Source organism: Nansenia antarctica, assembly GCF_963989245.1.
Source record: "Nansenia antarctica genome assembly, chromosome: 10".
NCBI classification, from domain to species: Eukaryota; Metazoa; Chordata; class Actinopteri; order Argentiniformes; family Microstomatidae; genus Nansenia; species Nansenia antarctica.
Genome location: NC_137680.1, coordinates 4005544 through 4018043, shown reverse-complemented (window position 1 = coordinate 4018043; position 12500 = coordinate 4005544). Strand labels below are relative to the sequence as shown.

The window sequence follows — 12500 nt, the reverse complement described above, 5'->3', positions numbered from 1 at the left end:
CACACACACACACACACACACACACTCACACACACACACACACACACACACACTAACACACACACACACACACACACACACACACTCACACACACACACACACACTCACACACACACACACACACACACACACACACACACACACAGACCGACCATACCCCCCCACACCAAAGCCTGAGCCTCCTGTAGGACCTGATCAAACAGAAGTTTGGCCATGCTATACCTCTTCAGTGTCAGCGCTTCTGGGCCTCTGTGATAGCTGATCTAGTGTGAGTCAGTCAGGACCCCTCTCTCTGTGCCCGGGGGCTCTGTGGGACAGAGGAGGGGGGGGGGGGGGGGACAGCGGGGGGAGGGAGGGGGGGGGGACAGCGGGAGGGGGGGGGGGGGGAGACAGCGGGGGGACAAAGACACCTGCTCCAACTCTGCTGCTGCTGCTGCTCCACACCCCAGCATTCCTCTGAAGATGATCCCACCACCCTCCCTCCACCCCCACCCCACCACCCTCCCCCCCACCACCCTCCCCCCCAAGTCACAAACACTGACGGGACTGGAGTGGCTCAGCCATTGTCTCTCACCCAGTATCACACAACACGACACGTCTTAACTGTCCCTCCTAAAGACCTCCTCATCCCCCACTACCCCCCCCTGTATAGACCTCCTCATCCCCACTTCCCCCCTCTGTACAGTTTCTCTACTATACATCTGCAACGTTTGCAGGAAAAGTGCTATACAAATAAAAGTTATTATTATATATATATATATACCGGTATATATATATATATATATTTTTTTTTTAATAAAATATTCTTTGTTGTTCGAGCATTGTAACGGCCAAAGGCGGGAGATTGATTGATTACTTTTTTGTTACAATGACTACAGATGATTCACTTACTTACTTACGCAACGATGTGTTTGTTGTAAGTAGCTTTGGATACAGGCTATGTACTAAATACCAAAAATGTCAAATGTAAATGGACTACAGCCGTACTGCTGGTCAGTGTGTAGGTGGTAGTTTTGAAGGGTATTTACTTAGCTCCCAAGACAAATGTACATACGTACATATGTACATACTGTATGTACACTAGTACACACACACACACACACACACACACACACACACACTCCCTTTCTGGCACACTGCACCCACTCTTTAATACAATCGCACAAAAACATCAACGTCTCTCTGTGCCTCTCACACTATACACTGAGTCACCTCTGCAACAATGTGGGCTCCCTGTATTATATGTCTACACACACACACACACACACACACACACACACAGAGTAGTCTCTACACACATGTCTACACACACACACACACACAGAGTAGTCTCTACACACTTGTCTACACACACACACACACACTGACCCTGCCACCCCTCTCACCCTGGTTGGTGAGGAAGAGGAAGATGGTGAGCCCCCCATGTGAGGAGGGTTGATGCCCAGCGTGTCTTTGTTCCACCACAGGGTGGCCGTTCAGATTGAGTTTGGCTCCCAACTGTTTTACCGTCCTGGATCCATTTCAACCAATGGGCTGTAACGTGATGCGTGCGCGTGCGTTCCGTGCGGTGCGCACGCCTCGGCCTCTGTCGCCTGTGTCAAAGTCAACCCAACAAAGCAGCAGAGTGTCAGTGGAAGAACGGATCAGAGAGCAGCAGCGTCTCGCGAGTGTGTTAGTGTGCGTTTTGATAAGGTGTGCGTGTGTGTGTGTGCGCGCGTGCGCGTGTGTGTGTGTTATTATTCTAGGAGCTTGGTTTGGCGTCTCTGAGTGTTGATTCTTGGTGTGTCTATGCGTGTCCCCATTCCACTCTGGGCTGATAATGAGCAGGAGTGTTTGTTTGAATGAGGAGGAGGAGGAGGAGGAGGAGGAGGAGGAAGCGGAGACCGAGATGGATACAGAATTAATGAGTGATTAACAGAGGGATGGAGTTTACAGTTTACAGTGGTTCATGTCTAGATTAGTTTATTAGTTTATTATATCGAGGACAATCCAAATACATATAACCATATAAAATACAGTAAAAAAGGCAGCGTTAGCCTAGTCGGCTAATTTTCAGCTGAAGTCCCCGGCCAGTTGCAACATGGCATCCTGAAAAGTAACGTCATTAAAATAAAACATTTATATATTATAAGAACACGTGGCTGAGACAAGGTACCCCAACATCACACTTGACAAAAAACACAAGTAAGCAAGCTGAGGTGATTACAAGCGGCTGCAACAAACACTAACAGCGCATAGGGGACAGGGACACATGGAGTCATAGCAAAAATGTCGGCCAGAGGTTGAACGTAGTGAATCCAGTGTTTTGTGGATTTTGTTGCAACTTCCCCCCCAAGGCACATTTAGAAACACGTCCATATAGGCTAGACGTAGACGTAGAGGGACGTGAAGCAGAGCTGGCAGGATCTTCCAGTCGCAGATCGACAGCGGTGGTGGCAGATGTGCTATTGACGTTATTAAGTGTTATGCAACAGTGGCTAAATGGCAGAGCCAGTCCCCAGGATGGTACAGATTATCTATCTGTTGGTAGAAAATCCATGGTCACTACTCACTACAAACGTCCACATCCATAATCTGTTTATTTGTGTTGCTTTTCCAGCACTCAGATGTATTGTTGTACATTTGAAATGGTGGCTCGGGGAGTGTCCATACACACCTGTTATGTTTTACTGGGTGATAATAAGTTGTTAATTAGGGTTTGTGTTTCGATGATGGATAGTTCCAAAAGATGTTTTTAAAACATTTTGGCAGATTTTTAGTTTTGCACCTCGAAATGAGTCACACACACAGACACAGACCTGACACAAATGTATCCAGCCGTTCAAACGGGCAGCGCATTGATCCCAAATGAACAGGAAAGATTGTCTCCATCTAATTTTGCCTAATCTAAATCTGATCTCTTCCCCCTCTCTGGCAGTGTAAGTTGGTTAGCCAGATGAAGAGGGGATGGTGTGTGTGTGTGTGTGTGTGTGTGTGTGTGTGTGTGTGTGTGTGTGTGTGTGTGTAACAGCTAATGATGAGGACCTAGGGCCTGTCACCGTCTCTGTCAAGCTCCCAGTATTACACACTCTGCTGACACCCCGTCTGGACGAGATGTGTCACATCCTTTTCACCACGCATACGAGTTGAAATACACACACACTCATTCAGATGCAGACACTCATGCGCATGTACCCACAGTTCCACACCCACAGTCTGTTTCCGGCCGTGTGTGTTTGGGGGAGAGAGAGAAGGAGGGATGGAGGGAGGGAGGACCAGGCCATGTTGTTTCCTCTGTCAGTAGGAAAGAGTGACAACATCAGGGGGAGAGGTGGAGGGGGGGGAGAGGTGGAGGGGGGGGAGAGAGTGGAGAGGTTTTAACTCTGAATAATGTTCCAGAACCCTAGGAAGAGGGCTAGATGAATCGCCTGAGTTTCAATATTAGCGTGTGTGTGTGTGTGTGTGTGTGTGTGTGTGGTTGGTTGGTTGGTTGGTTGGTTGTTGGCTCAGCACTACTGTAACTGACAGTAATTTCCATAATGTAAAAATGCACTGATAGTATTTATGTCCTTTAGATATATTGTATAATTTATGTGGACATAACTAAAGCATTTAAAATGTGTGTGTGTGTGTGTCAATATTAGTGTCTGTTTGTGTGCGTGTAGTCACATTCATATCACTGCTGGGAGATCACCGAGTGTGCTTCCTGTCGAGAAGTGTTGTGGTGGGTTGCCGCCCAAGTGACAGCGGAAGGTTGTGGTTTCTACACCCATCCTAATCAGTCACATGCAGACAACAGCGTAGTCACCTGTTTCCCCTACTCACTATTTAATCAGTGACTTTGAACAAACGATAGATATCATTACAGGGGCAGAGGAGTGGGAAGGAGGGTGGAAGGAGGAAGGGGGGAGGAGAGAGGAGAGGAAAGAAAAGAAAAGAGGCATTTGTCTAATGCTAAACAGTATCCCCATTTGTCATTGTGACTTTGTACTTGCATGAGAGACTCACCTAAATACAGCACAGAGACGAGAATAGGCCTCACATAGTAGATCCCAAATACACCACCGACCGCAGTACACCTGGTAACCCTCTGGACTGTTCTAGAAGGAGTCTTACCCCCCCCCTCACCTGGTAAGACACCAGCCGCCAGCTCCTCTTGCCTCGTCACGTAATCTCTGATCCCAGTCAGGTCTTTTATCCCATCATGCCCCAGCCACCAGCCCCCCGCTAGCCTCTGTGGCTCAGTTGCTCTACGCATGGCGCTATTTAAGCAATATCACACGAGAGGGAGTGTGTTACACTGAACATCATCATTTATTTTGGCTCCGTCAACAAAAAATTGTTCCGCAACTGGACTGTTGTTGCCTAGTAACCTGAACACAAACACATGCAGGTTAGCTACTTTGTATTAACGGTCATTTCGGAGTGATTACATATAGTTAAAGGTCCCAGTGCTGTTATACTGTATATCAGCACTCATGGAATGCCTCTTGTCCAATCAAATTACTTGGTCGGAACTAGCTGTTGTATAACAACTCTTAGGTTGTGCATTCGATTCCCGCTAAATGGCATATCATGATGTTAGAATTATAAGGTTCTATCTCCATTTTTGTCAAAATAGAGTTTTTTACATACCGGTAATCTGATCCATTAGGTGTTTATTAATGCCTGTGTGGTGTTATTTTTTTAAATGTTGACATTTTTGAGTTAGTAATTAATAAAATACAAAGGTTCCATCTCACAAAACATAATGGAATGTAAAAACGTTGACGCTCAATATCTCTGAACTACCCTAAACGGAGATAGAACCTTATAATTCTAAGCTCACGATATCTTATCCCTGACCATTTTCCCTACATTATCTCTTAAGATGCTCGTCTCGGTTGTACAGTAATCGGAGAGGCTTGTGCTCCACTGACCCAGGCTAACCCCTCTCTCTCTCCTCCCTCTCCCTCCTCTCCCCAGGGTTCGCCTTCCCAGACTGGGCCTACAAGCCCGAGTCGAGCCCCGGCTCGCGGCAGATCCAGCTGTGGCACTTCATCCTGGAGCTGCTGCGCAAGGAGGAGTACCACGACGTGATCGCCTGGCAGGGGGACTACGGGGAGTTCGTCATCAAAGACCCCGACGAGGTGGCCCGGCTGTGGGGCGCCCGCAAGTGTAAACCCCAGATGAACTACGACAAGCTGAGCCGAGCGCTAAGGTACGAGAGTTTTTTTTTGTGTGGATTTGTGTGCGTGGATGGATGGAGAGGGAGGGTTTTGTGTATTTTTGCGTTTGTCTATAGGTTGTTTTTTTGGTAAATGGTAAATAGACTGCACTTATATAGCGCCTTTATCCAAAGCGCTTTACAACGGCCTCTCATTCACCCGTTCACACACACATTCACACACGCGGCGAGCTACCATGCAAGGCGCCGGCCCACTCACTGGGAGCAATTTGGGGTTTAGTGTCTTGCCCAAGGACCCTCCGACATGTGGCCAGCCGGGGCTCGAACAGCCGATCTGCCAACCATGAGATCATTAGACGGTAGCTCTACCTCCTGCGCCACAGCCGCCCCGTCTCCAGCTTTCCAAGACTTGTCTTTGTTGTTATCTGGCTCGATCCTCAACCGTGTTACGGCAGTGGCTGGGGGTCGGCTGTAGATGACAGCCGGTTGACGTTTTAGCCCTGATCCAGGGGTAGTGGTGGTCTAGTGGATAGTGAGTTGGACTTGTGATCGGAAGGTTGTGAGTGTCAAATCCCGCCTGAAACCACACCACACTACTAGTGTGCCCTTGAGTAAGGCCCTTAGCCCTCAGTTACTCCAGGGGGAATGTCCCTGTAATTCGTAATTGTAAGTCGCTTTGGATTAAAAGCGTCTGCTAAATGGCAAAATGATTATCCAATAACACTGTTGCACTCTGTCCGACCCCTGTTGCACAAAAACAACAACTGACTCTAACCCTAAACCACGTCCCCAATACTTATCCCCATTCTTATCACACCTACCAAAACACCATATAAAGCCCTGTCTCAGGACACCAACATTATGGCTATGGTTATGGTGGTGACCCTGGTGACACCACACAGCGTTTCAGTACTGACCCATACTCCCTTTTAGCTCCAGCAGCTAATCAGGCCCCATATACTGTTTTGGCTCTGACCTATAGTCCCTTTTAGCTCCAGCAGCTAATCAGACCCGCATATGCTGTTACGGCACTGACCCAAATGGCCTAATACACTGTTATGGTGGTGGCCTTAATATCCTAATGCTCTTCTAACGCCAAGCTCCATTAGCCTACCTTATGAGCACCACTTAACCATACACTGTTCCAGGCTCTGATCTTCATAACCCCGCTTATGGCAAAGGAAGGAACACAAGCCCTGTGAATTGTTTTGGCAGTGACCCGATGTCCAGTTACTGTTGGTCTATGGCCGAGGTCCCCACACACACGGTCTAGTCTTTTGTGACAGTAATCCAGACAGTAATCAGGCCCCCGATACAGTATCATGGCAGCGCTGCTCACTGCTTACCCTGGATCTGTCACACAGAATCTGCTCTGATCTCCTTCACACACTCTCACTCTTTTATAACGCACCCAGACAGCTTAAACACACACTCATTCATGCACGTGCGCACACACACACACACACACACAAACACAGACTCTATAACACTCCCAGACAGATTAAACACATTAGCTCGCTGGGAGAACACAACAGACATTGGCAAAGACTTTGACCTAATCCTGGTGGCCGTGTGTAATTGCTGCCAGACACAATACCAGAATAGTTAGAGCATTGCTTTAGATTTAAGGCTTCGTTTAAGACATAATGGGGCCCGTAATAAGGAGGACCAATGCGTATTTTGTGGTGTGTTAGGTGCACATACATACAAATATATACATATATATCAGTATATATATCCTGCATTGAGAGTATCAGTACAGTGTTTCTTCTGATTCATTCCCATGGTGACTGGAGACATTTGCTTGATCTTTTATCACTAAAGACTGGGACCATGTGTCACTGGAGCCTCTCCTGTCTGTCTGCTCAACAGGACACAGATTAGGTCAAGCACTTAACATGCTGCAACATGTTGAGGATATTAGACATTTTTATTGTTGACCGATATGGCTGTTGCCCAGTTTAGGTACTACACGCACACACGCACACACACACACACACACACACACACTGGTTTACAGACTGGTGTAATTAAGACAGGGTCTGGTGGTGAGGACGGTTTTACACACACACACACACACACACACACACACACACACACTGATTGCAAAACAGACGGAGAATCACAGTGAGGGGGATGTGTGAGAGAGAGGAGTGTCTGGCCCAATCCCAACTCACCCCGTGGCCCTACATTTTAGCCCTACCCCTCCGTTTTGCGCGTTCACGTGCAGGGTAGGGGTGTCCCAATTCTTGTTGGCATGTAGGGGTAGGGCCAAGTGGTAGGACTACATAGCCCTCCAAACTGAGTTTTTTTCAGATGCACACTCCAAACCGAGGGTTAAAATAGAGTGTTGAAATCTCCCAGAATGCCTTGCGAATCTTCGGCAAGATAGTGACCAGCAGGAAAAGAAAACCACAAATAGAATTATTTTCTTTGTTAATAAAATATTTTTTTAAATGATGATAACCATCATATTATCTTAGTTTAATGTCATTTCAATGTAGCCTATTATAGACCTTTTCTTTATAACAAGCATAACAGAAATCGCTATTATGCCGATGTGTCTAGCTAGCTATCTAACGTTACAACAATATTTTAAGGCTGATTTGCATATTTTGACATTTTCATGTCACATTTCCTCCCTTTGATGGCATATGGCGCCATAGCACACACACACACACACACACACACACACACACACACACACACACACGCATAGCACACACAAACTTGAACTACAGTCCAGCTGTGAAGTTGTTGCACTTGTTAGCGCTCCTCTAATATCTGTGCAGTCTGGCAGGGTAGGAGCACAGGTTGCTAGCCTACAGAGCACTGCTTTTATATTAATTCTATGCATGTATATGTTTTTATATATGTTTTTATATTCACTTTATGTTCTTATTCCTGTTGTAAAGCACTTTGAGCTGCATTTCTTGTATGAAAGATAGCTATATAAATAAAGCTTTACTTACTTACTTACTTACTTACTATGAACTGGCCTGGTAATGAAGCATTGTTCTTTTTTATTATTTGATGACTTTGTTTGATCAATTGATTGATAACGTGAAACATAATAAGTTGAGAACGAATCGCGAGCGTCGATGCTTTTCTATGACACTACTGATGACGTATCAGGGTCCTGAAGGGTCGTCCCATTTCATAGGGGAAGATTTCCAACCTTTGTTGAAAGCTTCCCGAGGGGCCAGCCGAAAAGCGTGTGGCATTCCAAAACGAGGGGTAGGGGTAAAAATGGGATTGGGCCTCTGTCTGTCTGTCTGTCTGTCTGTCTGTCTGTCTAATTCAATATGTATTCTCCTCTCCAATATCTCTCCTCCCCTCCTCTCCTCCCCTCCTCTCCGTCCCCTCCTCTCCTCTCCTCCAATCCTTCTCCCCCCCTCCTCTCCTCCCCTCCTCTCCGTCCCCTCCTCTCCTCTCCCCCCCTCCTCTCCTCCTCTCCTCCTCTCTGTCCCCTCCTCCCCCCCCCCTCCTCTCCCCCCCTCCTCTCCTCTCCTCCTCTCCGTCCCCTCCTCTCCTCCCCTCCTCTCCGTCCTCTCCTCTCCCCCCCTCCTCTCCTCCTCTCCCCCCCCTCCTCCCCCCCCCCTCCTCTCCCCCCCTCCTCTCCTCTCCTCCTCTCCGTCCCCTCCTCTCCTCCCCTCCTCTCCGTCCTCTCCTCCCCCCCCTCTCCTCCTCTCCTCCTCTCCTCCTCTCCTCCTCTCCCCCCCCTCCTCTCCTGTGTTGTGTCCAGAAGCAGCAGCTCGGGGTGGTGTAACAGTAGCAGATTTGCAGCTTAGGTTCCAGCCAGTGCTTATATATAGAAGGTCTTAGTACTAGTCACCGATGGCCTGGCCTGAGGGGCTGATTATGATGCCGTTTGTTCCTCTCCTCCTCCTCCTCATCATCCCTCCATCCCCTCTCCTTCCTCTCCTCCTCCTCCTCCTCATCATCCCTCCATCCCCTCTCCTTCCTCTCCTCCTCCTCCTCCTCATCATCCCTCCATCCCCTCTCCTTCCTCTACTCCTCCTCCTCCTCCTCGTCCCTCCATCCCCTCTCCTTCCTCTCCTCCTCCTCCTCCTCCTCATCATCCCTCCATCCCCTCTCCTTCCTCTACTCCTCCTCCTCCTCATCATCCCTCCATCCCCTCTCCTTCCTCTCCTCCTCCTCATCATCCCTCCATCCCCTCTCCTTCCTCTCCTCCTCCTCCTCCTCCTCATCCCTCCATCCCCTCTCCTTCCTCTCCTCCTCCTCATCATCCCTCCATCCCCTCTCCTTCCTCTCCTCCTCCTCATCATCCCTCCATCCCCTCTCCTTCCTCTCCTCCTCCTCCTCCTCCTCCTCATCCCTCCATCCCCTCTCCTTCCTCTCCTCCTCCTCCTCCTCCTCCTCATCCCTCCATCCCCTCTCCTTCCTCTCCTCCTCCTCCTCCTCCTCATCATCCCTCCATCCCCTCTCCTTCCTCTACTCCTCCTCCTCCTCATCATCCCTCCATCCCCTCTCCTTCCTCTCCTCCTCCTCCTCGTCCCTCCATCCCCTCTCCTTCCTCTCCTCCTCCTCCTCATCGTCCCTCCATCCCCTCTCCTTCCTCTCCTCCTCCTCCTCCTCATCGTCCCTCCATCCCCTCTCCTTCCTCTCCTCCTCCTCCTCATCGTCCCTCCATCCCCTCTCCTTCCTCTCCTCCTCCTCCTCCTCATCGTCCCTCCATCCCCTCTCCTTCCTCTCCTCCTCCTCCTCATCGTCCCTCCATCCCCTCTCCTTCCTCTCCTCCTCCTCCTCATCGTCCCTCCATCCCCTCTCCTTCCTCTACTCCTTAACCACACAGCCTGATCCTTCACTTGTGTGTTGTCTTGTGTTGTTTTGTCATTCAACCTCAATGTGATGTCCAAGCCCAGCCCTCTGGTCTAATACATTCAGTTTGTACATGTTGTTCTTGGTCGAGTAGATGGAGCTATGACGCCAACATACACACACACACACACACACACACACGTGTTGTCACCTCATTTGACACCAGAGCTGCATACGAGGCACTCGCCACAACAGAGGCCTGAAATAAAGCCTCTCAAGATCCACATCAATAGTCATGTGGTAAGAGGATTAATGGCACTAAAGATTAATGACGTTATAACACACGCACACACACGCACACTCACACATGCACACACACACATACACACACACACACACACACACAGACACACTCACACATGCACACACACACACTCACACACACACACACACACGAGCAGCCATCCCCATATGGAACACATGGCAGGGTTGTGGGCCACCTTGCTCTCAGCATATGGGATAAATCTGGAGACCAAAGACGGTGTGGCACCCAGAACTCTGCACTTTAACTCCATATGGCTGGCAGAATCACACACACACACACACACACACACACACACACACACACACACACACACACACACACACACACACACACAGAGCTTAAACAATATGCCTGTTTTCAAGCCCCAGCTTTTTTTCTCTTTTTTTTTATTTTTATCTCCCAGCTTTTGTGATTATTATTGTTACCCTCTTGATCTTACTCTTTCCTGTCTGCCATGCACATGGTGGAAATTCCCTCTATCAGGAGTGTGTGTGTGTGTGTGTGTGTGTGTGTGTGTGTGTGTGTGTGTGTGTGGACTTTCCGTTGAGAGGACACAGCCCATGTCCCTGCGTCATTCCCTGTCTCCCGCTCCCACGGCCGCTATGAAATTCCCACTCCTGTAGAGAGGATTAGACCCACTGTGTGTGTGTGTGTGTGTGTGTCTCTCCTCAGGCTTGTGTGTGTGTGTGTGTGTGTGTGTGTGTGTGTGAGAGAGAGAGAGAGAGAGAGAGCATGGTCCACAGGGGGGGTAGGAGGAATGCCAAATGGATGTGGAATGAGATCCGTTGTTTGTTTATTTGTTTATTTTTTTGTTTATTGCGCTTTGGGCGAGATGTATAAAAAGGCACATTATTATAACTAAATATATTAGAAGTCGTAGTACCAGGGGTTAACGTGGTTCAGAGCACATTAAAGGCAGACCCATTAGGCATATCATAGTTGTTGTTGTTATTATAAATATATCATTAAAAAGAGATGCTGTGCATCCCCCAGTCTTAGTGTAGAGGGAGAGGGAGAGAGAGAGGGGGGGGAGAAGGAGAGCAAGAGGACACAATGGGATCTGTGTGCTGGGTAGGAGGGTAGGAGGGTACACACACAGGGCTCTGGGCTGCATTAGAGCTGTGAAACCAGGGGTTGACACCCACCACCAACACCACCTCCACCACCACCACCACCACCACCACCTCCACCTCCACCTCCACCACCACCACCACCACCACCTCCACCTCCACCACCACCTCCACCACCACCTCCACCTCCACCACCACCACCACCTCCACCACCACCTCCACCTCCACCACCACCACCACCACCACCTCCACCGCCCCCTCACACAAACTTGCCTCCACACTGTTTCAAAGTGCGTTGTGCTAACATCCAACAAAGACAAAACCACAGCTAAAACAGGTTTTTAAAAACAGAATAAAATAAAAAGTGGGTTAATGAGTGTTGTTATCTTGTTAGAGGCTGTAAGCCCATCATGGCCTCCATGGCCCCGCCTCTCTGACAGGGCTGGCCCTACCGCAGGTCAGGGGTCAGGGGTCACACTCCACACAGCTGGGAGAGATTACCATCCTGCACCCCTCCCTTTACACACACACACACACACACACACACACACACACACACACTTCACTCATACACGCTCTTACCAAAGTATGCCAGCAATGGGTGGATAATATTCATCTTATCGAACAAACATATATGTCAACTTGGGAGCCACTTCTGTTAAACCAGCTCGCACGACTACACACACACACCTACACACCTACACAGCATGGTGTTTGATTAAGCAGGACTGCTGTGCCACCGTGGCCGGGGCTGTTAGTAGGTCAGAAGCCCTGGCCTCACAACAGACCCCATTGTGTGGCAGGAACGAGGGATGGAGGGAGGAGAGGGAGGGAGGGAGGGTGGGAGAAGGGAACTGGATGAGTTTGTGTTGAGCGAGCGAGTGTGTGTGTGTCTGTGTGTCTGTGTGTGTGTTTGTCGGTATCTGCACGTATGTGTTTCCAGTACGTGTGTGTGTGTGTGTGTTTTGTGCATCTCATTGTCCAATGTAGAATGGGCCCTTTATTTGCTGTGCGGGCGGAACACACACACATACACACACATACACACACACACACATACACACACAAACACACACACACGAGCCGCACACACACCCAGAGTACGCTCGAGCACACGCTCGCACCCAGGGAGCATGTGACCAGCCTAATCAGACCCTAGCCTGATCCACATCTCTA

General features: G+C 49.0%; 1 protein-coding gene across 1 annotated transcript in view; it reads left to right on the top strand.

The window, feature by feature from the left end:
* Positions 1 to 5049: 5049 nt before the first annotated feature.
* erfl3 (Ets2 repressor factor like 3) overlaps positions 5050 to 12500 on the top strand; it is a gene marked incomplete at its 3' end in the record, with an annotated part of 15524 nt that continues 8073 nt past the window's right edge. Inside the window, exon 1 of the mRNA XM_080540909.1 lies at positions 5050 to 5180. Coding sequence (XP_080397035.1) covers positions 5149 to 5180 — 32 coding nt within the window. The 5' untranslated portion in view covers positions 5050 to 5148. The remainder of the gene's footprint in view (positions 5181 to 12500) is intronic.